At 42.5% G+C, this 27,309-nt stretch overlaps 1 protein-coding gene across 1 annotated transcript in view; it reads right to left on the bottom strand.

Annotated features, from left to right (window-relative positions):
- AHRR (aryl hydrocarbon receptor repressor) overlaps window positions 1–27,309 on the bottom strand; it is a 277,305-nt gene that overhangs the window by 69,167 nt on the left and 180,829 nt on the right. Inside the window, exon 5 of the mRNA XM_066579246.1 lies at window positions 19,343–19,432. Coding sequence (XP_066435343.1) covers window positions 19,343–19,432 — 90 coding nt within the window. The remainder of the gene's footprint in view (window positions 1–19,342; window positions 19,433–27,309) is intronic.

Below are 27,309 nucleotides of genomic sequence, written 5' to 3'. Positions count from 1 at the left end.
GTGGTGGAGCGGTGATGTTACAGTGAAGCATGGTGGTGGAGCGGTGATGCTACAGTAAAGCATGGTGGTGGAGCGGTGATGTTACAGTGAAGCGTGGTGGTGGCGCGTTGATGCTACAGTGAAGCAGGGCAGGGGCGCGATGATGCTACAGTCAAGCAGGGCGGGGGCACGGTGATGCTACAGTGAAGCATGGTGGTGGCGCAGTGATGCTACAATGAAGCAGGGCGGGGGTGTGGTGATGCTAAGTAAAGCATGGTGGTGGCTCAGTGTTGCTACAGTGAAGCATGGCGGTGGCGCGGTGATGCTACAGTGCAGCATGGTGGTGGCGAGGTGATGCTACAGTGAAGCATGGTGGTGTCTCAGTGATGCTCCAGTGAAGCATGCCGGTGGCGCGGTGATGTTACAATAAAGGATGGTGGTGGCGCAGTCATGCTACAGTGAAGCATGGCAGTGGTTCGGTGATGCTACAGTGAAGCATGGTGGTGGCGCAGTGATACTACAGTAAAGCATGGGGGTGGAGCGGTGATGCTACAGTGAAGCATGGCGGTGGCGCAGTGATGTTACAGTGAAGCATGGTGGTGGCGCAGTGATGCTACAGTAAAGCATGGCGGTGGCGCGGTGATGCTACAGTGAAGCATGGCGGCAGCTCCGTGATGCTACAGTGAAGCATGGTGGGGGCTCCGTGATGCTACAGTGAAGCATGGCGGTGGCTCCGTGATGCTACAGTGAAGCATGGTGGGGGCTCCGTGTTGCTACAGTAAAGCATGGCGGCGGCTCTGTAATGCTACAGCAAAGCATGATGGTGGCCCGATGATGCTACAGTGAAGCATAGGGGCTCCGTGATGCTACAGTAAAGCATGGCGGCGGCTCTGTGATGCTACAGTGAAGCATGGTGGGGGCTCCCTGATGCTACAGTGAAGCATGGTGGCGGCAGTTCCGTGATGCTACAGCAAAGCATGGCAGCGACTCCGTGATGCTACAGTGAAGCATGATTTATTTAGGTGTCACTTCTCAGTGTAATCCTGCCTGTGATGTTAGTGAGATGACGGCTGCAAAGCTTACTCTACAGAGCAGGAAGTATCAGGCTATTATTAGTGGTCAGTGTGCAGGGAGGAGGTGAGCTGTGATATCTCCTATTGTAAATGGTGGGTCTTGTGTTATCTACAGGTGTCACCTCTCCGTGTAATCCTGCCTGTAAGGTTAGTGAGATGACAGCTGCAAAGCTTCCTCTACAGAACAGGAAGTATCAGACTAGTATTAGTGGTCTGTGTGCAGGGAGCAGAAGGAGGTGAGCTGTGATATCTCTTATTGTGAATGGTGGGTCCTGTGTTATCTATAGGTGTCACCTCTCAGTGTAATCCTGCCTGTGATGTTAGTGAGATGGCGGCTGAAAAGTTTTCTTTACAGAACAGAAAGTGTTAGACTATTACTACACACTACTGTGGTCAGTGTGAAAAATGCTGATTTTTTTTATTTTTATTTTTTTCATATAGATTGTAACATTCAAAATAAAAAAAACACCAAAAATTCTTTATCCATGTGTTTAACATAAAAACTTGACTTCTACAATAGGCCATTTTTTGGTGACGCATCCCCTTGAAGAAGCTTCTGTCCTGAACACAGAATAGGGTTCCCAGCTCCTGGCAGTTACTGCTGACGTATCTCAAGATTTGCTTCATCTCTATTAGTTATCTGCTTATTTTTCTTAAATCTTTATTTTTTCTTACTTTGACTCGACATTTTGATGGCTTCAAAACTAATTTCCATTTTTCCAACTTCCATATAGTTATATTCTCAACTTCCAGTATCTGACTTGACAGTGGCCGCCCCGGAACCAATTAATATTGGAACTCAAGGGATCACGTGTGGAATGGAAGGGCAGCTCCACATTATGTAAGACACTTCAAAAGAATACTTGGTCTTAACTGGGAGCAGACTGGCACCACATGAAGCCTGACATGTGGATGCTAATTTGCGTCCCGCACTGATGGAGCGCGCTGGTCATGAGTCTAAGTATAGATCCCCGTAAAATGACTGGAGATGATTCCACATAAACGGAGACTGCAGTTTACAGACATGGAAATAAGTTGGCTAATGAGCGAGTCTGTCTTCCATCAGTTTGTCCCTCTGCAGACAAGTAGCGTTGGATACATGGAGGTTGTTTGCGGAGGAGATTCGAGCTTTTTTTTTTGAAGGCACTAATATTTTTGGAACTTCTCAAAGACCACAAATAGAAAAGCGGTGGAAAGTTCCTTTTAATCCAAACGAGTGGAAATGATTGAATAATGGTGCAGTAATGTCTGGATACAATGTCTTTTGAACTATGAAGAACAATACATTCTGAAATGCACGACAATGTAGCGAATGTGCCCGTGTCACTGGGAAGGAGGAAAAGTGTGTCTGTAGGAACGGCAGGGTGTAGTGGAAGGAAGCGGGTGCTGAAATATTCATATCAAAGCAAACCGCTGCAAGGCATGAAAGAGCAGGAAAAAAAGCACATTAGCCTGTGACCCCGAGCATGAAAGTACATGGTTACCCTAATAATAATAGTACTTGTGAACAGATGTAGGAAGATGCAGCCACTGAACCATGCGAAGAGCCCATCTATCACACCGAGGGAACAGAGATGTCACTGACCAACTACGGGATACTCTGGTCCTTGAGGGGTTAATGTCAGACTTTTTAGGAATTTTACCCATGCGGCGGTTTTTACTGCCCTATTTTACTTTCCTTTAGCTACCAAAATTATTTTTGCTGCGTTTTTATTTCCTGTGACATATACGGCTATTTTTTAATGTCTTTTTCACTGATTTTTTTCCAGTTTTTTTAGTTTTATAGGGGGTAAAAAGCTAAAAAAAAAAAGATTTTAACATTTCTAGTTATTTTTCTTTCATTAGTATATTTAGGCTAAAATAAAGAATGGGAACGGGTCCCTCATTTTGTTTCGGACGCTTTGATATATTATATGTATGGTTTTGGATTACAGGGCGTATATAGCGGCGGTTTGGTTGGCGTCGGCCAATTTGCTTTATTTATTTATGTAACTATTCTTTTTACTATCTATGCCCCCCATGACATCATATAAGACCTCTGGGGGACAGTCACATGTTTTGGGGGGGGGGGGGGTTTATTTGACATTTTTCCTCTGTAGCTGGGGCATCTATAGGAGCCTCAGTTACAGGAGAAAACAACCCCTGTAGTGACATTAGTCACCAGCAGAGCTTATCAGGGTCTATTACAACCCTGCAGCTCTGCTGTAGCAGGGAATCCCAGCAGTTATGTGACCCCCGGACTCCTGTAGTGGAAGAAACATTTCCACTTTTAGTACATATCGCTCATTGTACTGAGGAAAGGAGGAGGCAGAAAGGGTTAAAACCCGCTTCTCCCTCCTCTTCCGGGTTATTAGCTGTGACTAATAGCTGACAACCTATCCTGCTTCTGATTGATTACAGAAGCAGTAAACTTTAATCCCCGCCGTAATTTTACATATGGCTGGGCTTAAAGCCTGGGACCAAGCTCCGTATATTTACAGTGCCTGGTCCTTAATGGGTTAAAAGAGGCTACAGGACTCCAAACATGGAAGAATGTAAAATAAAGGCCAGTAGCTCCCCATCCAGCGCTGATGCCCTGCTTCCTCCACACCGAACCGAGAAGAAGCAAGCTGTGCTCATTGTGCATGAGGCCGCTCAGCCAGTCACAGGCGGCAGCAGTGATACTGATAAACGTTTAAAAACTTCTAAGTGGAGCGAAATAGAAAAAAAAGCAATTCTGCCTTCTTTGGTGGGGGGGTGGGGGGGTTCTTATTTTCAAGACGCACACACTGCAGCAAGAATGACATGATAATGTTATTCTGTGGGTCAATACAGTTCAGATGATACCAAATTTATTACTTTTCTTTTTTGGTGTACTACTTTCAAAAAAAAAATGTATTTCAAAAAATTTCTGCTGCCGTCTTCTGACCGCCATAACTTAAAAAAACCAACTCTTTTTATTAATGCAGTTGTGTGGGGGCTCCTTTTTGTGAGATGAGCTTTGATTTCTATTGATACCATTTTGGGTTACATATGACTTTCTGTTACATTTTTTCTTGGAGACAGGGTGACCAAATAAGCGCAATTCTTAAGTTGTATTTTTTTTCTGACAACATACAGCTTGCAGGATAAATTATGCATTATTTTGCTATATCGAAAATTTACAGATGTGGCAGTACCAAATATGCTTTTACTTATTTTTTTTTTGTAAATACGGGGAAAGGGTTTTTTACCTTTTACAAGTCTTTTTTCACTTATTTTTATGTTTCTTTTTAAGGTCCATAATGAGACCTGAATGTGCTATATTTTGCTTGCTAATGCTATATGCTGCAATACCTAAGTACTGCAGTATATGGTGTTATGAAGTGATACTGGTAGATTCACCAATTTTTGCATGTCAGCTAGTGGCTCTGGTATCAGCCACATTTTGATTCGGAAAAGTTGGGTAGATTAAAGCAGCTGCTTACATTTATATCCTGACAGGCAGAGCTCATCAATATTCACACCAAATATAGGGGGTCTTTATGCCATCTGCTCTTTTTTGGGACAAGCAAGGAAGCCTTTTTCTCTATGATAATGTGAAATTAGCAAGTTATAGGAGATACCATTGTCCTCCTGACCCCCCATTACACATTCTCCAGACTGACTGACTGTGATAGACAACTACTGACATGAGTCAAAGAACATTCATAACTGAGATTATGAGTAATCTAATAGTTCTAGCCAAACACTGGTTATATACATCCGCTAGTGTCTCTGTGCCATCCCCAGAACACATGCGATCGAACACCCGCATTCCTTTACACGTGGTGTTTGAAGTCTAATTTTTGGTAAATTCATGATATGCAATATGGCGGCTATATTTTCCCTTCTGGAGAAATAAGACTGAAATATTAAATTGGGTTTCATCCATAAGATCTGTGCATCTTCTTAGCTGGCCCTTACATGTTGTTACTGGAGGAAGGTCAGAGCTACGGCTCGAAGAGCATTCAAAATTAAAGGGGTCCCCTTCCCATTGCTCCTCCTGTCATCTATTGTCACCCTGCAATGTGATCACATGGTGCCAATGGATTGCCATGGCAGCTGAAGGCCTCTTTAAGACCTGTGGATCTGCCAAGCATGCCAGCTTATCATACCATGCCTCTGGAAAGGTCTGATTGTTGAACGGTCAAAGGCACATTATACTGGACTACATCATCCAGTATACACAATGCTCGCATCTTCAGGCTCCTTGGAGGGACAAAAAAATATGTAAAAAAAAAAAGTTTAATAAAGCTTTTTAAAAAAAAAAAATAGAGAAAAATGACACTTTTTCCTTGCAAACTCCCTTTATAATAGAAAAAAATAAAAATAAACATATTATATTTCGCTGCGTTCATAATGACCTGCACAATAAAATCACTATGTCCGTTATCCCACACAATAAATGGTGTAAAAAAAAAACAATGCAAAAGTTTATATTTTTCATTCATTTGCCCCCACAAGAAACACAATAAAAAAATGATCAAAAAGTTACATGTACCGCAAAATGATATGAATGGAAACTACAGCTTGTCTCACAAAAAACAAGGCCCTCCACGGCTCATTTGGCGAAAAAATAAAACTGTTATGGGTTGTGGAAACCGGCGATTCACATACAATAATTTATTTTTATTGTGCCAAAATAATAAAAAAAAAATATATAAATTTGCTATTTCCATAATTGTATTGACCCAAAGAATAAAGTTAGCATATAATTTATTCTGCCTGATGAGTGCAATTTAAAAAAAAAATACAAAATTGCTGTTTTTCATCTATCTGTCTCGCAGAAAAATGCAATAAAAAAAAAAAAACTATCAAAAAGTCACAGTTACCCCGAAATGGCACCAATGGAAACTACAACTGATCCCACAAAAATCAACAATTTTTAATAATGTTTTTAGTGTAGCAAAATAGTGAACACATAAAAAACTATATAAATTTTGTATTGCTGTAATTGTATTGACCCACAGAATAAAAGTCACATTTCATTCATACCGTACAGTGAACGTCATAAAAGAAAACATAAAAAAGCAATTGTGGAATTTCCACCTTTTTTCCAATAAATTATATGTACCGCCAAGTGGTGTCATTAGAAAATACAAGGCCCACAGGATACAAAGCCCCATATGGCCATGTCGACAAAAAAATAAAAATGTGCAATTCGGAATGTAATGGTGTAAGCATGAAAAAATTTGCCTGGTCATTAATTTGCTAAATAGGCTGGTCACTAAGGGGTTAATAACCGTTTTGTGTATTCTCAACGCTCCTTCCCATTTGTAAATTTTCCCTTTTGTTTATTTCTTACCTAAAAACTGCTAACATTTTAAGAATAAAACCTAAAACTTTATTAGTTGGTCCTTGAGTTCTAAGTAATCCATAACCATGAAGGTATATGACTTGTGCTTCGGCTGGTGGAGACCAGGAAGGCCCATCCGTATTCACACAGTGAGAAGAACCTAGGCGACTGACCTACCTGCCAGTAAACAGTCAATGGTGGCAGCAAAATGTATTGGGCGTGCTAGGCCATGTTGGGTGCTATTTAGGCTCCATTGTGCACAGGTGCGGGATCCAGGATGCTGGGAGTAAGTAGACCCTACAGTCTGCTCCTAGGTGCTGAATGTCACAGGTTGGTGACCTTCGGCTCTCTAAACCTGTTACTGTAATATATGGTATTTCTGTTGGCATTGTATTACAATGTGCCACAGGCACGTCTTAACAGGCAGATATACATGGCAGCATTGTGGGCCTTCACAAGGCTGTGGACTGCCATAACACTCAGATGGGAACTTTTTAGTTTTCTAAGGCATTTATGCAGGGACCTTTGAGACATCTGTTCTAGGGATCAGTGGGGCTCCCAGCGATTGGCCCCTTACAGGTCACCATACAGCTAATATTTAAAAAAAGTCTGAAACATCTGATTACGCCTTTCATAAGCTGATTAAAAGTCATTAATTGATCATGTTCATTCACAGAAACAACCAATTCCTGACAGATTTTTAAAGATTTTGATAAGCTGTTTGGATGTTTACCAACAATCATCTGCATCGCTGACAATTAATCAATTAGCGGGGTATAGATTTTTTTAAAAACTTCCTGCTACAACTTCTCACATTTCTTATCCGTGTTTTTCAAGACAGCACATAAGATTATTTAAATAAACTTTGGTCTGCTTTATCTCCTGGACACGGTTGTCTGTATCCACTTTTCAAAACTCTTTTTACTTGTATTAAAGAGGTTTCGCCAGAATAACAATTCCCCCCCCCACACACAGGATAGGAGATAACTTACTGACCAGTGGGGTTTCACTACTGAGACCCCCCCTCCCCAATCTTGAGAACAGGACTCCCGTGACCCATTCTCCTGTCACTGTGGGGATTGCTTCTGAATGGAGCGCTGGCCAAACATGCACCAGTAGCTCTTCTTCACTTTCAATGGGACTACCGAGATACCCGGGCGACACCGACTCGGATATTTCCGCCACTCCCATTGAAATGAATGAAAAAGCAACGCCAACAGAGACAGGAGAACAGGAAACAGGGGTCCTGTTCTTGAGATTGGTGAGGGTCTCAGCAGTAACAGATTTATATCTTAGAAACCTCCATAAATTATCCTATTTTAAAGACTGAACCCTTCAAATGTGATTTAGGAAGTCCGTTAACTCTTTAGGTTTTTCTTAGGAATTAAAGGAAAGTGAAGGAGAAATTTGAAAATCTCTATTTTTTGCAGATTTTCAATCTTGAGAATCTTTGTTTGTAACACGGCAGGAGCTAAGAGATAAGAAAAACTCAACATTTATTATTCTAAATCTGAAGTTTTTGAAAATATCCCACATGTTGCCCTAGTGGGCCTCAAAAATTGAGGAGCATCTTGTGGATTTTGGAGCCCTCCTTTTATTGGAATAATTTCAAGCACTATTTCAGTTTTGCAGAGGCCTTCAGGTGCCAAAATATAGGAAACACCTCAAAAGACCCTAATTTAGAAACTACACCCCTCAAGGAATTCATAAAGAGATATAGTGAGTATTTTAACCCTACAGGTGTTTTGGAATTGGCTTTAAAAATGAAAAATTACATTTTTTCCAAAAGTATGTAGGTTTGGCCCAATATTTTTCATAGTAATGAGGGGCAACAGGAGAAAAATTACCCCACAATTTATACCCAATTTTCATCAAGAGGCATAGTGACTGTTTTGACCCTACAGGTCTGTGGTGATAGTTGCTAGCATTGGGCCATGAAAATGAAATATTTTCTCAAAAAACACATGGGTCTGGTCCAAAATGTTTTATTTTCACAAGTGGAGAAAAAGCCCGCAAGTTTGCTAACCAATTTCACTTAATGTACGTGTACTTCACACGTCACTATGGAGTTAAAGCAGAGAGATTATATTTTATGTTGTATAGAAACCGAATGGGCCGGCCTTAGTTGTATTAACTCTACTAGTATTTCAATTTTAAATGTATGCAACAGAAATTACAGAGATCCTTCAAGTTACAATGATCTATTATGCAATATTTTCAGCATATGATGGTCTATCCTGGGCTAATGTAACATAACCAGATTCAATATACAATGTCGCAGACAGTCCTCATTGGCAGCACGTGTGATTGGCTGGAAAATCCAGCCAATCTATATGCACATTTTACTGGTAAAACCCCTGTAATCCTGCAAGAGACTGTCACCTACTTGTAGTCCTATGAGCTGAGGTTATGGGTTAAAAGTAGGTGCCTCGCTAAGTCCGGGGATGTAAGTGTTATACTTACCTTCCTTACAGTTTCCCCGCTGTCAGTGCTGAAAGCCACCTTAATTATAAAATTAGAACGGGCGGACTACTTAGCTGAATGCATTGAGCATCGATTTTGAGTGCTGACACCGGGGGAATGACGGAAGAGGTAAGTATAACACTTTCATCCTTGGACTTAGCGGGTCACCAATTCCAGCCCATAAGCTTAGCTAATAGGACTATAAGTAGGTGACAGAGACTGTAAGTGGATGCACTGATTGGCCGTCTAGTAGGGCCTTTCTACAGTACAGTGTGATGTATTCTGTTCTGTTCTTTCCATGAGCAAGGATGACCATCTCGTTTTGGACACTGGGTGTAGTTGACTCCAGTTTATCTTCCTGGTACACTATGTGCACTTTACAGGACCCTGAAGAAACTCCCACCCGACTTCCAGCAGCTTTTTCTTACATAAGGACCTATTTTATCTCTATTACTTATCTGCACTATTTTCTTTAATCACTATTTTTTATTAGTCAACATTTTGGGGTTTTTTAGAACCTTTCACCGGTTTTCCACAGAGTTCTGGTTCCAACATACAATACATTCAACACACCGGTCGTTCCGGAACGAACTGTATGTTGGAGATACTACTCTGTCTTCATAGGGTTCGATAGAACTAAAATCATAAATACCTTTAATTAGCATTAGAGATGAGCGAGCATACTCGCTAAGGGCAATTACTCGATCGAGCATTGTCCTTAGCGCGTACCTCCCCGCTCGGAAGAAAAGGTTCGGCTGCCGGCGGTGGGCGGGGAGCGGCGGGGGAGAGCGGGGAGGAACGGAGGGGAGAGCTCTCTCCCCCCGCTCCCCCGTGCTCATGGCCGCAACTCACCTGTCACCCGCGCCCACAGCCGAACCTTCTCTGCCGAGCGGGGAGGTACTCGCTAAGGACAATGCTCGATCGAGTAATTATCCTTAGCGAGTATGCTCGCTCATTTCTAATTAGCATCAAATACTCGTTCTGTCTAACGGTGATCGCTACTTCTAATGAAGATGGCCGTCATCCTCTAGTCACTGGCAAATAGGCTTCCTACAATGTGATTAGTGCTGGTAGAGTGCCGCTCGGGATCCATAAGGCTGATTCTGTACATTGCCAGGCTGACTAGCAGCAATGCTGGACAGGCACATCGTGTTCACTCGGCCTGACAGTGTTGGAGGCACAGACTGCGGCTGTAGCTTCAGCCGAGAGGACATTTTGTATATGTATATTTTTCCACAAAAATGTTAAATTATCCTTGGGGAAATAAGGCTTTCTGTTGGAGAGCTACAAAGTAGGCCAACACACAAGTTTGTGTTATTACAGTTATTAAGTATCTGCAGGATGCCAAAGACATTTTACAATTTCCCAGAATTTTCAGACACTCCTAGTGCCCAGGACTCTACAGGGCATATGTACTGGGCGCCGTTGCCAAAAGTCCAACCCTTCTCAACTTGTATGTTATCAGTTCATCATGAAATAAACTGTTTTCTATAAGGGGCGAACGAGGGCTCCAATATTGTATTTCTTTTTCTTCAGAATTTTAGGTGGACAACACAATCCTAGATCCGTTTCGTGGTTTAAGATTACATTTACATGAGTGATTCACTAGAATAGCAAATTGTATCTGCAACCCACCAAATACATTGGTGTATAAGATGGGGGACATTTCCTATCAACAGAAAAGGGTTGGTTTTATTGTCAATTGGAACTCGAAATATGACAAATGAGAGAACGTCTTTATTATATATATAGAATTCCTGTATGGAGAATTTATAAAATCATTAATATACCGTATATACTCGAGTATAAGCCTAGTTTTTCAGCACATTTTTTGTGCTGAAAAAGCCCCCTCGGCTTATACTCGAGTCAGGGAAGGCTTAAAAAAAACCCTCCATACTCACCTCCCAGCCGGCATCTGTCTCCGGCGGTTTTGCGGCAGGCTGTGTGAATTCTTTCTGCTGTCATCCCCTGCCGTCCTCTTTGCTCGGCTCTGTCATCCCCCGTCAGCACTGTGTAAGTAAGAGATGTGATTGGATTGAGCGTCAGCCAATCACAGCCGGTGCTCAATCATTCTCAGCCAATCAAGCTGCTTCAGAATTCTCCCCGCGGTCATCTCCCTGCTCGGCTTCCAAATCCCCTGCCATCAGTGCTGTGTAAGTAAGCGCTGTGATTGGATTGAGCACCAGCTGTGATTGGCTGACGCTCAATCCAATCACAGCGCTTACTTACACAGCACTGCCAGCGGGGGATGACAGCAGGGAGAATTCAAGCAGCTTGTCGCACAGACACAGATGTCGGCTGGGAGGTGAGTATGGAGGTTTTTTTTTACCTAGTATATACTCGAGTATAGCTCGGCTTATACTCGAGTGAATAAGATTTCCAAGTTTTTTTGTGGTGGAACTTATTGTCTCCGCTTATACTCGGGTCGGCTAATACTCGAGTATATACGGTACCAAACTTGCCTAGACTAAGCCGAAGGCTAAGAATGTAATTTCTTATGCAGGATATTGTGCCCCAATGTGCCTGTCCTATGTGGTCACTGAAAGGGAATTTGGCGGCTACTTCTTGCTTGCCTGTCAGAGAGCCGCGTGCAGTACCGGCAGGCACAGACTGTCTATAATGTAGGATTCTGGTGTAGTTTCATAAATTTATAGTTCCTAGGTGCAGGATGATACAAGTTCTGTGCGGCAGGAGTCCGATGTATTCATGAGATGCGGCCTCCCTCTGCTCTGCAGCAGTTGATTACAAACTTCTCCCTCTGCACAGTAGTAGGTAGCGCTGTCAATCTGCAGCGGGAGCCCATATTTCATGAATACATTGGTCTCGTACATCTCAACACCTGCATTACTATATATATGATGGAGACAGCATACCTATAAAAAAACTTTTATAACATGACAGGTGTATGTACAGCAGCTCAGCTCTATGTAGCTTAGCATGAAATGATGCAGTCTGCAACCACTGCAACGGGATCAAAGCTTGCAGATGGGCTACAATGGCAACCTGGAAACTATTAAAGCTTCCAGGGCATCAATGCATAGATGCCTATCAAGCCCTGCCTGTGACAGGGCTCCCCCCTGTTCCCCGCTGCTACCCCCCGCTCTGCCACACCTCCCCCCGCCCCCGGCGCCCCCCGAATCTTTTCAGCCGAGTACGGAAGTACTCGAAAATCGCGGTGCTCAAGCGAGTAATTACTCGAAACGAGTACGTTCGCTCATCTCTAGAGGCAACATTAAAAAACGTTATGTACTGCAATACTGTGGTATTGCAGTACACAGTACAAAAGATCAAATGATCACAAGTTCAAGTCCCCTGTGGAAACAAAATAAAAGTGTAATAAAGATTTAATATAGTATTTTTAACAGTAAAAACACAAATCTTAAAAGTTCAAAAAACTCCTTTTCCCATAAAAAAAATCAAAACAATTAAAAGAAAACAAAACAAAAAAACACACATATTTGGTACGTAAAAGTCTGAACTATTAAAATATCACAATATTTATTCTGCACAGCTAAGGCTGTGAAAAAAGGGTTGCATCGCCAGAATTGTGGGTTTTTAAATTATGCAAGCTTACAAAAATTTTGAAAAAGAAGGGATTAAAAACACGTTTTTCCAAATGTTACTAATAAAAACTACAGTGCACCTTGCAAAAAATGATCCCTAGCATATCCCGATTGAGGAAAACTTTAAAAGTTACCTGCCCCAGAATAAGGCGTCGAAAAGCAACTTTTGTTTAAAAAAAAATGTATTTACTTTTACTAAAAGTAGAAAATCATAAAAAAAAAACTTTATGCATTTGGTATCACAATAATTGTACTAACCAATAAAACAAAGTTCATATGTCCTTATTACTGCACTGTGAATGTTGCAAAAACTACCCCCCTACCCCACCAAAAAAATTGCATTTTTTTCATTGCTCCCCACTTAAAAAATTTGTAAAACTTTTTCTGTAAATGATACGGCACGTTAAATGCTACCATTAAAAAAAAAAAATTTGTCCCGCAAAACACAAGCCCCTATACGGCTATGCCAATGAAAAAATGTAAAAATGATGGCTCCTGGAAGACAGGGACAAAAAAAAGAAAAAGCTCTTCTCCTAAAAAGGTTAAAAAAGTTGTGGAAAATAGCACAGTGTGCTGTGCTATTTTTTTTCCAATAAAATGGCACCATGATGGAAACCTGACAGATGCCAGCACAGTGATAACTTGGGTTAAGAGTGCCTCAGCTTACAAGTTTTTCGACTTGAGAGCAGGCTCTCTCCCGAATTTTTGTTCTGATTTAAGAGCAAAAACATGGGTTACAAGCCTTGCTCTTAATGGGGCCGTCGCTGCTGCCAGTGGCCCCATTGAAAGCAATGGCCTTCCGGCAACCCCTGCAGTGATTTTTGGGGAAGGGCTTTATATATAAGCCCTTCCCTGAAAATCTTCCCTAGCTGTAGTAAAAAATATATACTCACCTGTCTGCCACAGCCGGGGATCAGGTGTGTCTAGCCGCCGCTTGCTCTCCCTGCATTTTTAATCCCCGCCTGCTGAAAAGCTTCAGAGAAGTGCAGGGAGAACAAGCGGCAGACAGCCGCTCCTTAGCCCCGGCAGACAGGTGAGTATATATATTTTTTATTTTTTTTACTACAGCTAGGGATGATTTTCAGGGAAGGGCTTACAGTTAAAGTTGAAATCGGTGGGAGAACTTCGCGATCCGGAATGGATTAATGGCTTTTCCATTCATTTCAATGGGGAAAATTGAATTGAATTACGAGTGTTTTGAGTTAAGAGCTCCGTCACGGAACGAATTAAACTCTTAACCCAAGGCACCACTGTATATCCAATAGGTTCCGTTGGACACCACTGGTATCAGTGATGTGCCTGACCCAGCGCTGCCACTATTTTTATTTTACGCTAAGTGCTCCCGCCACAGCACTGCCCCTCTGAGATGCAGCAGGCTGCCACATGAGGTAGCAGTTTCAAGTTGCCTCATGATAGGGGCGCACCTGAGTGCACCTCCTTTGCGCCCCCTAAAGTAAGACTTCTCACTTTTGTCACCCACAAATGAATAATGCCGCCCCATAGTACTAATATTACTTTGTGTCCACCACATAGTAATCGTGCCCTTTTTGTACTCCCTAAAGTAATGATACTTCTCTTACCATGGTGGTCTGTATTTTGTATCGTATGTTCTGTATTGAGAAGGCCAATAGAAACAATCTTTTTGTTTTGGCTTTCTGGGCTGCAGAAGAGTATTTTATGAACAGTATTTTCTTCATACATTTGGCAGCTTATTGTCTCGTGTTCGGAGCCTTGTGTTTACTTTATTGGGACCAATTATGTACAATCCATCTTCTAATGTGCTTTATTATTTAGTTTCCATGTATTTAATAAAGATGCATTTTTATGATCAGCATGAATCATGTTTTCAGCCTTTCTGGTTTGTATAGTATGTGTGATGATCTATGTGATTGGCTTTGCAGCAAAGTAATCATCAAAATAAGACGTTACCAACCAACATCTCAGCCAAAGGCTGTCTGATTTCTGATGTCTATATTGGGTCAGAGGAATGATGGCGGTAGTATTGCACGTCCTGTTGATGCAACAACCTCAATAACACAAACAAAAGACACAACTGTGCAAAGGAAACATAAAACTAAGGGGAATACTCTCCCTATAGTCCCCTAACCCGGGAGGGGGCCCTGCCTACTCGTTGGACCGATCACTCTGACAAGTGCGAGCTCGCACACGTGCCTAGGCCACTGACTAGTCCCTGACAGGGGGCCCTAGCACAAAAGAAAGGCGAAACAGAAATCCCCAAAACAGAAACACACTTAGCTAGTATGGAGAGCTTCAGCCAAGATGTGTTGCTCCGTCGCTGTCCAAAGGCAACTGAAGAAATTGACCAGCACAGGAGATAATGCTGGCACTGTTTAAGTAGGAGCTAGGCTACTCAGCACCAGGTGCTGACTGACATTACACCTGCAGCTACCACACCCCTCAGCTCCCAGAGAAGCAAGGGCACACCCAAAACCTGGTCTGGCCTGCAAGCAAGGTGCAGGCCTCAGAATGGCTGCAACAAGTATATTACATCTTCAACCATTGGCAGCGCACTGATAAGGAAATGACCAGCTTTTGCTGAGAATCAACTCCCAATATACAGGGTGGTCATACGGAAAATAACCCTAATCAGAAATGTCTAAAGAGGCATCTACTGGGCATAACTGAACCAAACATGGTGGTAATACTATCCAGGACATGCAGAAGCAATCCGTGTGAAAAAGTTCACAATGGAAGATGACAGCCATCTTCCATTAAGTCCAAGAAACTTCCATAGAAAGGGGATGATGGGATACATGAATTAAGAATAGCATTTCAGCAGAAATTGATTGGTGCAGTCATTTTATCAACACCTACAACCATTTTCGAGTTATGACTGATGTCATGTTGAGGATTAATAAAGGTACCAGAAGATGCCGTTAACAATGCCGGACAGAAGTGAGATCATCCTGATGATTCAGAAGTTGTTCACACATTTGTAAGGCCCACTGACAGAATTCCAAGCGCCCGTCAGGGTCATCATCACACAACTTTTGCAGTTTGTATGGGTGCCACCTTACAACAGTGGGTTATCTCACACCGCGCTCCAATGACAGTATCCTGGTGCTTTTTTGTAGACTCTTCATTAAAAACAGCTAGCACAGCTGTTGACACTTGGAGATTGGAAACTCTGCTCGGACTACGGGTTCTCAGTTCATCCTGGAGATTACCAGTTTCTCTGAATCAGTTTTCTGACAGTTGGTGCCCTAACTAACAGGTTGTCTTGCTGACTGGTTTTGATTGAAAGCCTTGGTTACTTGGTTGTTACTGACCATCAGCTTGATCTCAGTTCTCTCCTGGATTGTTAACGGCATCTTCCAGTACGTGAAAAGACATGCGATTAGCGGTTTCCACCATGAAGAATTAAAACAGTGAGGCTTATATAGAAAAAGCGTAACAAATATAAGTATTGAAGAGAGAAATAATAAAAATATGTGGCCATGGAGGTAGGAAGAAACCTTGCTGTGAAACTTCTGGCTAAATGACAACAAGAACCACTTGTTAATTAGCTACTTAAAAGTCAATGCAGGCAGAGCAGGATACCGCCACGATAGCTCAGAGAACAAAGCAGCTGTTTTGTATATGCAAACAGCTGCATTGTTCTCGGAGCTTTCAGCTGGTGTTCCGCTAAGAACTGGCAGCTGAAAGAATACTATTAGGGCCGCCTGTTGAGAAAATCAGCGAGCGGCGCTGATAAGAGTCAACGATGAACGAATAGTGCACGATGGACGTGCGTTTAGATGCAACGGTTATTGCTCAAAAGATGGCTTTTGAGCGAATTTTGCGTGATAATCATTGTGTCTAAATGAGCCTTTAGTCACATTGGATTGTTTTGGTTAAAGCTTAACTCATTTTGTCACAAAACTGGAGGATCGCTTTAATGAGCTCTTTATTTTGGAATACACATCATGTGTATTGAGGCCTGCTGACGTAGTCTAGTTATTGATACTGAGTTATGATATTAAGCTTTTTGGCCCTTTGGATAACAAATTTGCCAAGTTTATAATTTGCACTTGGATATTTTATTCTCAAACAACTTTATTAGTGAGACTAATGTGGTACAAAATTGGCTATGAAGCCAATAGATTCCGCCCGCAGGGGGTAGTCCAATGTAAAGTACGAAATAAACAGAACAAAGAGCATACACACAAGGTGCAAGATATAAGCAATAAAAGTAGACATTTTTACTGTATACTGTATAAGAATAGGTCAGATTAAAAAAAAAAAAATAGAACACAAGACCTTCTCCCTCCCAGCATTTATTCTTTCCTCTTTCCTCTCAAGTAAGAACAGTCAAGGCAGACCGTGAATCTCTAAGAAAGTAGACCATGGCTGTCAAGCTTTAAGAAAGAGTTCCATCTTATCCTCTACCATAGCCAACAATTTCTCATAAAGCATCATCCTTGAGACCCAAATATGAACGGGGCCAATTGGAAGAGTGGTTGAGAGCCATAGAGAGGTTACATAAACCCTAGTTGCCATGCAGATGCACTGTGAGAGTTTTTGCTGTTGATTGTTAAATCCAAGGGGCTTGTCGGCCAAAAGACAGGCAGATGGGGAAAGGGGACATGCTTGGCAAAAACTCTAGAAATAAGTTTAGTTACCTGCCTCCAGAAAGAACTCACCACCGGGCACATCCACCAAACATGCAATGTCGAGACCAGTATACTTAGGGCAAAGGCTTTGTTAGGATTAATGGGCAGTAGAGGGGGAAGAGCTGATATCAGCGAGAACTTAAATCTGCTTCTCATCCAAATTAAGAAAAGATGATAGGTCAGAGGTGAGAGCTGCCGTATAGATATGGGCTGTGTGTCTTTGTACTAAAAAATAAAATTAAGTTCAATTGGAGGTAAAAGAGAAGCATCTAGTTCCACCCATAATGGGGCTCCGGGATCACGAAGATCACAAGTTGGGAACTGATAGACCTCCTAACCACATCTGATAGTACATAATAGTTTGTTTAATTCGGGGTCTCTTGTTTTTCCAAATAAAATAAATAATCTGGGGGGGGGGGGGAGCTATGATCCTCGTTTGGATTTGCGATTGCCGTTTTGTGGGCACTTGAAAATTCCTCCGTTATAGCTTTTCCGGGCAAAATATCATTAAAGAACTAAGTTAGAGGATGCGATAGGGTGGTGATCTATTTCTTGTAATAAAGGGCTGTGAAGCTGTATGGGCCAGGGGCTTTGCCTAGCTTGAGATCTATAATAGTCTCTTCGACTTCTCCAGCAACGGGCTGGTTTAGCTGTAGATTTCGGCTTGTGGTGAGTTTTGCTAGAGGAATATTCTGCAAGAATTCTAGGGGAGCGGTAGAAAAGTTTTCGGGTTTGTGTTTAGAAAGGGAGCTATAAAATTTGCGAAATGTTTGGGCAATTTTATCCAGGTGCAAGTCCGTATCTAATGGAATATACTGTGTTAATCCTGTTTTTTGCCCTAAGTCTTGAGTCCAGCAGCCTATCGGGTTATTAGCTAGGTTAAAATAAGTAGATTGAGTCCATTGAAGGGCTCTCTCCACCTGAGACGTGTAAATGATTACGTTGAAGCTTAGTATCTCTAATATTCCTAGTTAAAGATATACTAGGCCATTGTTGGGTAGAAAGTTCTAAGAGAGTGAGACATCTTTCCAAAGCAAGTAGGGCTGGGATTTCTCCCTCGTATTATGAGAGGCTATCTGGGAGACATCACCCCTCATGAAGGCCTTATGGGATTAGGAGTTCACATTCACAAAGTAAGAAGTACGTTGTTGAGATATTTTTGAGAGGGTTATCGTGTTCTTAAGAAGGACCTGCTGAGTTTCCACCTTATAGGTAAGTATGGGGTGAATTGGTTCAAGAAGTGAGACATTATTATATCGTAGCTAGACCATGCACGCAGGGTATATCTTACTGGCATTAAGGATAGTAGAAGGCGCGTAGAGATCAGCATGCAATCAATACAGGAGTGGAGCTGAGAAAATAGTATAGCCTTTTGAGCACCATGTGCCTCCCTCCACACATCTGCTAAATCCAAATCCCAAAGCAAGGAGCCCAATGAGGATCTCTGCAATGAGCTAAGCTTATCATGGCCATTAGAAGTCCAAGGCGGGGAGAAAGGACCATATTAAAATCACTAGTCCAGTAAGTAGATACATTGTGGAATAGCATATGAATTGACTAAAACTAAGTTTTGGTCATACATGGTGCCTTGTAGAATAATGAATCTACCATGTGAGTCTATCTTAGCTTTGTTAATTGAGAGACGAAGTAAATTGTGCAAAAGTATGGAGACACCTTGGTGGCTTTTAGAAGCCACTGGTGAGTAATCCCGAGAATATTGGGAGTGAGGATATCTACAGGCAGAGGAGATGCACTTGGATATTTTGAATGTAGCATGCACATCCATTATATTATATTATAACAGGGAGGAAACAGTTACCATCTAAATAAATGTTAGCACTTTGCATGGATAGCTTAATGACGGATGCTATGTTTGGTCAGATACAATCTTGGCAAATCAAACTGAATGGTAACCAAAGACAGGATTATTCAAAAAGCAGAGGAATTGTTTTGTATTAAAGTGTAAAACCACAAATGGATGAAGCATTAACCCTTTACAATTCAATTTTGGATTCAGGGCTTCCTAGGGGGTTCTTTCTCTTTCTGCCATTATACAATAGCGCCATCTGCTGGCTAGAGCCAGTACTGCAGTATGGGACATGCTAGAGAGGCCCCCGACAACAGAGCGGCCAGTAATATACAGTAAGAATACCCTGCCAGACGTCTTCCGACATCAGAGCTGTACAGCCTTCAATCAGAATGTCTTCAGACATCAGACAGTGGATTGGAAAGAGTTAAACATAAAATCTCAAGTAGCAACTTCATTGCATAAACTATAGAAACTACCGGAATCTTGCAAAATTCTTAATAAATATACTCAACAATTTTAGAATGGACTCGGAGCATTGCACTTACTTGATGGAAGCCCAGGTAGTCTAGTATGGTTGATGAGGCATAGAATATCATCCCTTCTGTACTCACAACGAGAGCGAATCCGTTCAGTGACTAAGGAAGAAACAAGAGGCACAGAGGTTATAGCGACTGTCTAGTCTGAGCGCAATCATTACAGGTAAGTCAATATGTACAAGGCGTTATTATATCTGCTATTTACCTTCCTGCCATTCCGGTGTTTTATAGCTGAGCTCTATTATTCTTATCATTGGTTAAAGGGCCATTTACACAGGACGATTATTGCGCAAAATTCGTTCAAATGAACGAAAACGTGCGATAATGGTTCCGCCTAAATGCGCAGCCATCGTTAACTATTCGTTTACTTTTCGTTTGTTGCTCACCTTCAACGAGCATAAAAATCATCGCTGGTTCGCTGACTTCTCGTTGCGTGTAAACGCTCTCGGCTCCATGTATACGTAGGAATGTGAAGCGGTGAGCGAGAAGTGAGCGATACTCAGTGGTGATCGCCTGTCTAAATGTTCTGCACGAGCGCCAACAACTAGCGGTGACGTCATCCGCCCGTTCAGATTTGTAAATGGGGCATTGGGCTGTTGCTCCGCCCCCGTGGTTTCGCCTCCTCTGATTGACTCCTGTGTATAATGCAAGTCTAGGAAACAAGCTGGACCTCAAGTCCAGGGGGACATAGAGGCTGACTTTAATTTATAGTGAGTAAGAAGTGTTTTTTCCCTGGCATTTAATTGAGAACATTCAGGCTGCTAATTATTATAGTAGACGTGAAATCTATGGCTTCTGGAAGATCAAGAAGAGACATTTTTAAGTGCCGTCTTGAACTGTCAGAAAGCTGCTCTAACAAGTCACATCTGGAAGACATAACAATAACAAAGACGCCGGCACAGAAATTGTCCACTAGCATTTAATGAAAGCTTTCCACTGAGCATATAAGCACGAAAAACAGAAAATAAGGGACCGTAGGCGCAACCCTTAGAACAGAAGGCTCATTAAGGCAAGGGAATTAACGCAGTGGTTCTTTATTGATTCATTGATTAAAATCCAGAGTATTTAACGCATTTCGTGGATGCAGCCCCTTCCTCAGAAATGGCTGGATAGAGTGCGAGAAGCCATGCTAGATCCTGCAGCCTCTTGGTTCTTCAAGCACCAAGGCTGCAACTACAGGAAGATTCGACCTCCTCCGTACATGGAGCACCCTTGTCACACCACTTCTGCCCGCTTGTCCCCAAAACGCATCAAATGCACTGGATGTTAATCAATGAATCAGTAAAGAAGAAATTGGATTAATTGTCTCATCTTAATAAGCCTTTTGTTCTAAGAGTTGTTCATTATTTTCTGTTTCCTGTGATTTGCTTTTCTATGACCAATTACATACGGTGGCGATATTTGGGCTGGCAGCACCTTATGGATTATCTCAATAACTTCTCTACTGATTGGTTCATACTCCTAATAGAAGCTGCTCCTCCCTTCTCTTCCCCTCCACGGAACATAAGATGGCACATCTAAAAACAAAATATACACTATCATCACCACCATTGACTTGTTGGGAATTACAACAAGAGTTGACCGAACGTAGTCTGCCGAGCTTGATGCTCGTTCGAGTATTAGCGTACTTGATGGTGCTCATTACTCGACCCCGACTCAGTTTTTGGCCCCTCCCACCGCGATGCAGCGTGCGCCATTGGCAAATTTTTGGAGGGAGGGAGGGAGGGTGAGCGAGGGAGAGAGAGAGGGAGGGAGGGGGAAAGAGAGAGCTCTCGAATTTTACGAAAAGCTCGACTCGAATAACGCGGACCCGAGCATTTGGGTGCTCGCTCATCTCTATACAGTAACATTCATTTTTTGGGCATGTCCACTTCATTAATGATGAATGACCCGTATATTTCCTTGGATGAGATTCTGGCATTTGTCTGCAAGTACAGATGGATAATATTATTGCCTGATAAAGATGTCTTGATGTACTTTGAACCTTCACAATGTCCTTGGGGCGGCTCCTGTCTGATGAAGGTTAAGGTGAATGATATTCTTTCCCTGCAGAAAGTACAGGAACTTCCTCAGATGTTACCATCCGTGTGTTCTGATACATCCCCCTCCACACCGGTCCTTCAGCATATATATGAGCTTGACACACAACACACACTATATAGGCTTGCTGCACTTATAGGTATAATGTAGAGAGAGGCCCAACAGCAGTCATCATGGGACGGCATTTAAGAACCTGGGTAACAATAAGGAATTCCTGCAGCACCTTCAGACCCTGCTTTTCATTCATGAATGATATGCAACTTTCGAGAGCATGAGATGATTCCCACGATAAAGGCGATTCATATTACAACTTCTCTTTTCATAGGAAAAAAATGAATATTTTTACATTTTCCATAGCTGAAAGATATAAAGAGCTCCAAGCTGTAAACAGTCGTGCGGTCAAGAACAGAGCGAAGTCCCATGTGGTTGAAAACCCTACAAAGTGCCCAGAGTCTGAACAATTATAATGGTCTGGTTTAAGACTTTACAATAATATGTATGACACATGTATCCAAGACAAATGTCATGAATCAGACACCAGCAATGGACAGAGAGAAGAACAATCAGTCAATCCAGACGTGAGGATCACGCTGGTTGAGAGCCCTCCTGTTGAGTGTGAGCAAGAGCATCTTACAACAGAGTGTGATGTAATATACGGTACATGTTACATCTTGACGACACAACATGCCCTTATGATAATGGCTAGTTATTAATTTATGACATTAAGTTGGCCATTAAAGGGGTTGTCCCGCGGCAGCAAGTGGGTCTATACACTTCTGTATGGCCATAATAATGCACTTTGTAATATACATTGTGCATTAATTATGAGCCATACAGAAGTTATAAAAAGTTTTTTACTTACCTGCTCCGTTGCTGGCGTCCTGGTCTCCATGGTGCCGACTAATTTTCGCCCTCCGATGGCCAAATTAGACGCGCTTGCGCAGTCCAGGTCTTCTCCTGTTCTCTATGGGGCTCCGTGTAGCTCCGTGTAGCTCCGCCCCGTCACGTGCCGATTCCAGCCAATCAGGAGGCTGGAATCGGCAATGGACCGCACAGAAGAGCTGCAGTCCACGGAGGAAGAGGTTCCCGGCGGCCATCTTCACAGGTAAGTATAGAAGTCACCGGAGCGCGGGGATTAAGGTAAGCGCTCCGGTAAGCTGTCTGTACGTCCCTGCATCGGGGTTGTCTCGCGCCGAACGGGGGGGGGGGTTGAAAAAAAAAAAAACCTGTTTCGGCGCGGGACAACCCCTTTAACCCTTTCCAATCCACTGTCTGACGTCTTAAGACATTATGATTTAAAGCTGTACAGCTCCGATGTTGGAAGACGTCCGTCGGGGTTCTCTTACTGTATATTGCCAGCCTATCTGCTGTCGGAGCCTATCCAACGTGTCACCTCATGCAGTACTGGCTTTAGCCAGCAGATAGCGCCGTTGTATAACAGCAGAAAAAGAGTAAGCCCCCTAGGAAAACCAGGATACAAATTGGATTGGAAAAGGTTAATATGCAACACAACAATTACCCTCAGCCAGTCGGAGAATACGTCAACAGCAAAGTGTGTACCGTCAGCCACATAGACTGTATGTTGTGTTCAGCCTTTTTTTTGCATTTAAAGGGATTGTCTGAGTTGTAAGAACTTTGGATAACCCTTTTCCCCACTCTGGTGATAGCTGAAGCCCCACCCAGTTTATGGGACATCAAAGGGACTGCAGCCAATAACAGAGCTCAGTGATCGATCGCTTATAACTTCTTACAACTTCCAGTTCTTACACCTTGGACAATCCCTTTAAATTCAAATCAGTAAGACTCCAGTTTGCGAGTTTCTGCAACTTTCTAGTTGTTTCAAGTTTTTCATGGTTTTATTACTGACTTTTTAAAAGACTTTTTGTACATGGCTTTTTACGCACGGAGTTTATAAATAAAAACCCCCCATGCCTAGAACATGCTGCATTTGGAAATAAGCACCACTGACTGCAAACATTCCGAAAAAACCCGCGATAAACCCAAATTCTACTTATGTACAGATATTTACACGTTCCTAAAGAGTAAAAAAACTCTCCCTCTTTCCACAGGAGGGCAGTTTCAGGTAAGTATATTTGTCTACTGACCCACAGTTGGGCAGAGACACTTGTCTATATCATGGGCACAAACCTTCTGAAACCGGTCTGTGGCTGGGATGCTGGAAGCAGATGAAGGGGCACAAGCATTATAGTGGGGAGGAAGGGTCTTAGCGATCAGACCTCCGGCACGTCTTCATGTTAAAGGGTAGAATTTTGTGCCCATTTACTGTAAAGACGAGTGAAATTGAAACAGTCTACATTCCAGATATTACCATTTCTATCATATCTGCAAATTGCACAGTAACCATATATATTATACACAGGGTGTCCCAGTTAACCCTTTCCAATCCACTGTCTGGCCTCTGAAGACATTATGATTTAAGGCTGTACAGCTCCGATGTTGGAAGGCGTCAGTCGGAGTTCTCTTACTGTATATTGCCAGCCTCTCTGCTGTTGGAGCCTATCGAACGTGTCACCTGATGCAGTACTGGCTTTAGCCAGCAGATAGCGCTGTTGTATAACGGCAGAAAGAGTAAGCCCCCTAGGAAAACCAGGATACAAATTGGATTGGAAAGGGTTAATATTGGCACAGGGAAAAGAGTTAGCTTGACTTCGCCGCATTGCCCATGCTGTCAAAATGCTGCTGTAGTTTTAGGGTACTTTCATACCGGCTCACTCAGCAACACATTGACGCCTTTATTGAAGAATTACCACTAGCACAGTTTCGTAGGACTTACTTTCAGCACAACGGCCCCTCTGGCAGCGACTGCTACCCATTGCAGGGAGTGTTCACATGTTGTGGAAATGCTGTGGTTACACAGTGGAATTTCCACATTGGATTCCAGACCTGAGAACCAACATCCTTACTTCTTCGGCTGCCAGGCAGACTTTTGGGGAGGGTGCAGCAAGACAGAAATGAGACAAGAGGGCGGGGTCATCATTTACTACAGGAGCAGACATGCAGCCTATGGTGCCGGTGCAGCTGCACAGGGGCAATGAAAGCATTGGGGTCTTCTCCGCCAGGGCTTGCAGTAGCATCTGTAACCTGCAGAGCTGAGAGTAGGTTACTGTGGTGTCCAGTGCAAGCAATGCATATGCAGCATGTGAGGAGCAGATTTGCTGCACATGTCCCGTGTGTGACTGGAACAAATGCAGCTTGTGTCCTTGGTATGAATTATAGATGCATGGCATGTGTCCAATGTGACTTAATAAGGAAGATGGACAAATATCTCTGTAGCGCCACCTATTGGAAGGCAGCTTTCCTGCAAGTCATTGATCTTTATTCAAGTATTATAACAATGACTGGGAATTGAAAGCTAATCCAGAATCCATACACAGACAGCTGTTTCGGGGTGTTTGCCCCTCATCAGTGTGCAGTAGGTATTGGTTCGGCTAGTGTGAGGCCAATGATGTGGGTTGGGATAGGTATTGTTTCTCCATAAGGAGACTTGTATAAAGAGTCTAACATTGACTTGCAGAAATGCTGTGTTCAAATAGGTGGCGCTGCAGAGGTTTTGTGCCATCTTACTTATTTGCATATTTCCCAGAAGAGCATGCATGGCCTTATAAGTCTCCTCACTCACCTACTAGGTGCTCTCCCTAAGGAGAAATGATACCCTTCCTGTCCAGCGTGAGTGAGAGGAGGCCCACAATTCTGGCCGGTGCTGGGACCCTTCTCAATCACAACTCTCCGAAAACAATCCATTCTTATTATACTCTTCATGTTCAGCAGGGGGACGTATTAGGAATAACTTCTTTTACTGCTCTGCTGTTATTGCTACAAATTAAAGAGTTCTCATTCACAGAAGAACACATGAAGAATATGTGGCAGCGATGTGGCAGCGCGCACGATGTACGGTATTAACTCATTACGGTTCTCCAATCACTCCGCATATCTTTCTTATGACAGTATTCCTCAAATGAATAATTGGCGAACTTCACCTATTAAACCACAATTGAGATTCATTTCCAGATGCAGATTTTCTGTTATATGTGATATTGTATATGCTTGTAGGTTTTAGTTTTAATCCTGTAAATTGGAAGAGTGGAATCAAAACCATATCTTGTGCCACTTTCCTAGACAAAACAGAATTATGAGCTCATACAATGAATGCTGTATGTCAATGGAATGTAAATAATGTTTCCATTAGGGATGTCTCGTGATCTAATGAGCAGTGAAAGTAAATATGAAAGGGATTACAATCACCGCTCTAATGAAGACTGAAAACATTAAGGTCCAAACTACAAACCAAGAAAAACTCCTCAGAAAGTTTTTTTTTCCTCCTTAAGACATTTTTCTTACTTTGTATAGTCACTGAAGTACTTGGATAGAGACAATCTAAAAACTATATATACTATATGGGTCAGATGACCCAACCCATGGGTTCTTGTAGCTGTAATTCTGATGCTACTCTACATAGAATGTGTTATGACAAAGTGCAAATTATTATGTTTCTAGTATAACAAATAGATCAGCGCCTCGTTAAGGTCCAAAAAACAAAGTGGTGAATGAAAAGGTGTACACTCACCTGGTGCTCGGTGGACTTCTCTGGATAGAGAATCCACCGGCACCTAAATCCACGATCTCCTTGAACATCTACCTCTGGTTCCCAATCCAGCTCCTTGGAGAGTCATCCTGGGGAATGCAACCCACTCTGGCTGGGATGAATGTACATGAATGAACATGTACAAAGCGCTACAATTTAGCAATTTACAAATAACTGAATCTTTCTTTAAGCTAAACATTGGTGGTGGTCAACCCAACATGTTGTGAGGGCCTCAGAAATGGCCCTTATTTGTACCAAAGAACCACACCACACCAGGGTGATGACTCTTTTTACACAGATTACGTAGTTGACAAGGGGAGAGGGGAACTTATTCCGCAGCAATTATTCAGGCAAGCTGGGTACTCATTTTACCGACCTCTACCTAAACTGTGCGGGGATTGAACTCACAACCTTCAGGTCGTGAGTGAGACCTTAACACTCTGCGCCACACGAGGCCCGACAAGGTTAGAATATGATAGAGGTCCATCAAGTCCAACCCGTATGATTCTACAACCTTCTACACACTTTCCAAATTAGATTTTCTAAGGCATGTCCTTGTTTTTTGCAAAATACATATGGAGGGAACACAGAACACCAGTATATAAACAAGCGACTATATCACATACTACCCATAAATGCCACATGGCCCAACGTTTAAGGTTGTGAAAGATATCATAGTGCCCCATAACAGAGGGGAAAATAGTGTAGTTCTTCTTTTCTTTAAAGTTGGCAGAACATTCACCATACAGGAGTGGTCATACCTAATTATCATCCTGGGGAAGGAAGCAACACCATAACCCTGGCCATACATTTTATATAGCTACCAGCAGAGATGACTATCCATCCTGACCCCTCCATGCAGACGAATGCTCAACCAAGCTGCATGTGCATGTGTTCCTACTGGGGAGTGGAAAGTTAACTTCTGCCAAACTTCTCTGATGGCTTATTTCCTTGAGAACAAAAAGAACGAATAATCAAGCATGTTGAGATCCAACTGCCTGTTCCCCCTCTTCCCTTACATCAGGGGAGAGTCAAATGGCCCTTAGACACATCAGATGGTAAGCTGATCCTGACAATGGATTTTGTCTAGGTTATTCTAATATGTCTTGCCAGCCTAAGAATTTGCCTTCCTCTGGGGACTATACATGCAGTGTAGAAGGGCAACATGTGGTCCAACCATTGTTATACATACCCAGCTACTATTATTGCATCTTTACGGATATTTAGTCTGTGGTTTCTTAAACTCCGACATCTGTCCATTGTTTCCCCTTCTATCTCTAGAATATTTCAGGATTTCTGAAATAAGACCTAATATGTGTTGGGTCTATACAGA

This window comes from Eleutherodactylus coqui, chromosome 9 (genome assembly GCF_035609145.1).
Source record: "Eleutherodactylus coqui strain aEleCoq1 chromosome 9, aEleCoq1.hap1, whole genome shotgun sequence".
In the NCBI taxonomy this organism is placed as follows: domain Eukaryota; kingdom Metazoa; phylum Chordata; class Amphibia; order Anura; family Eleutherodactylidae; genus Eleutherodactylus; species Eleutherodactylus coqui.
This window is presented reverse-complemented; position numbering and strand designations above follow the sequence as displayed.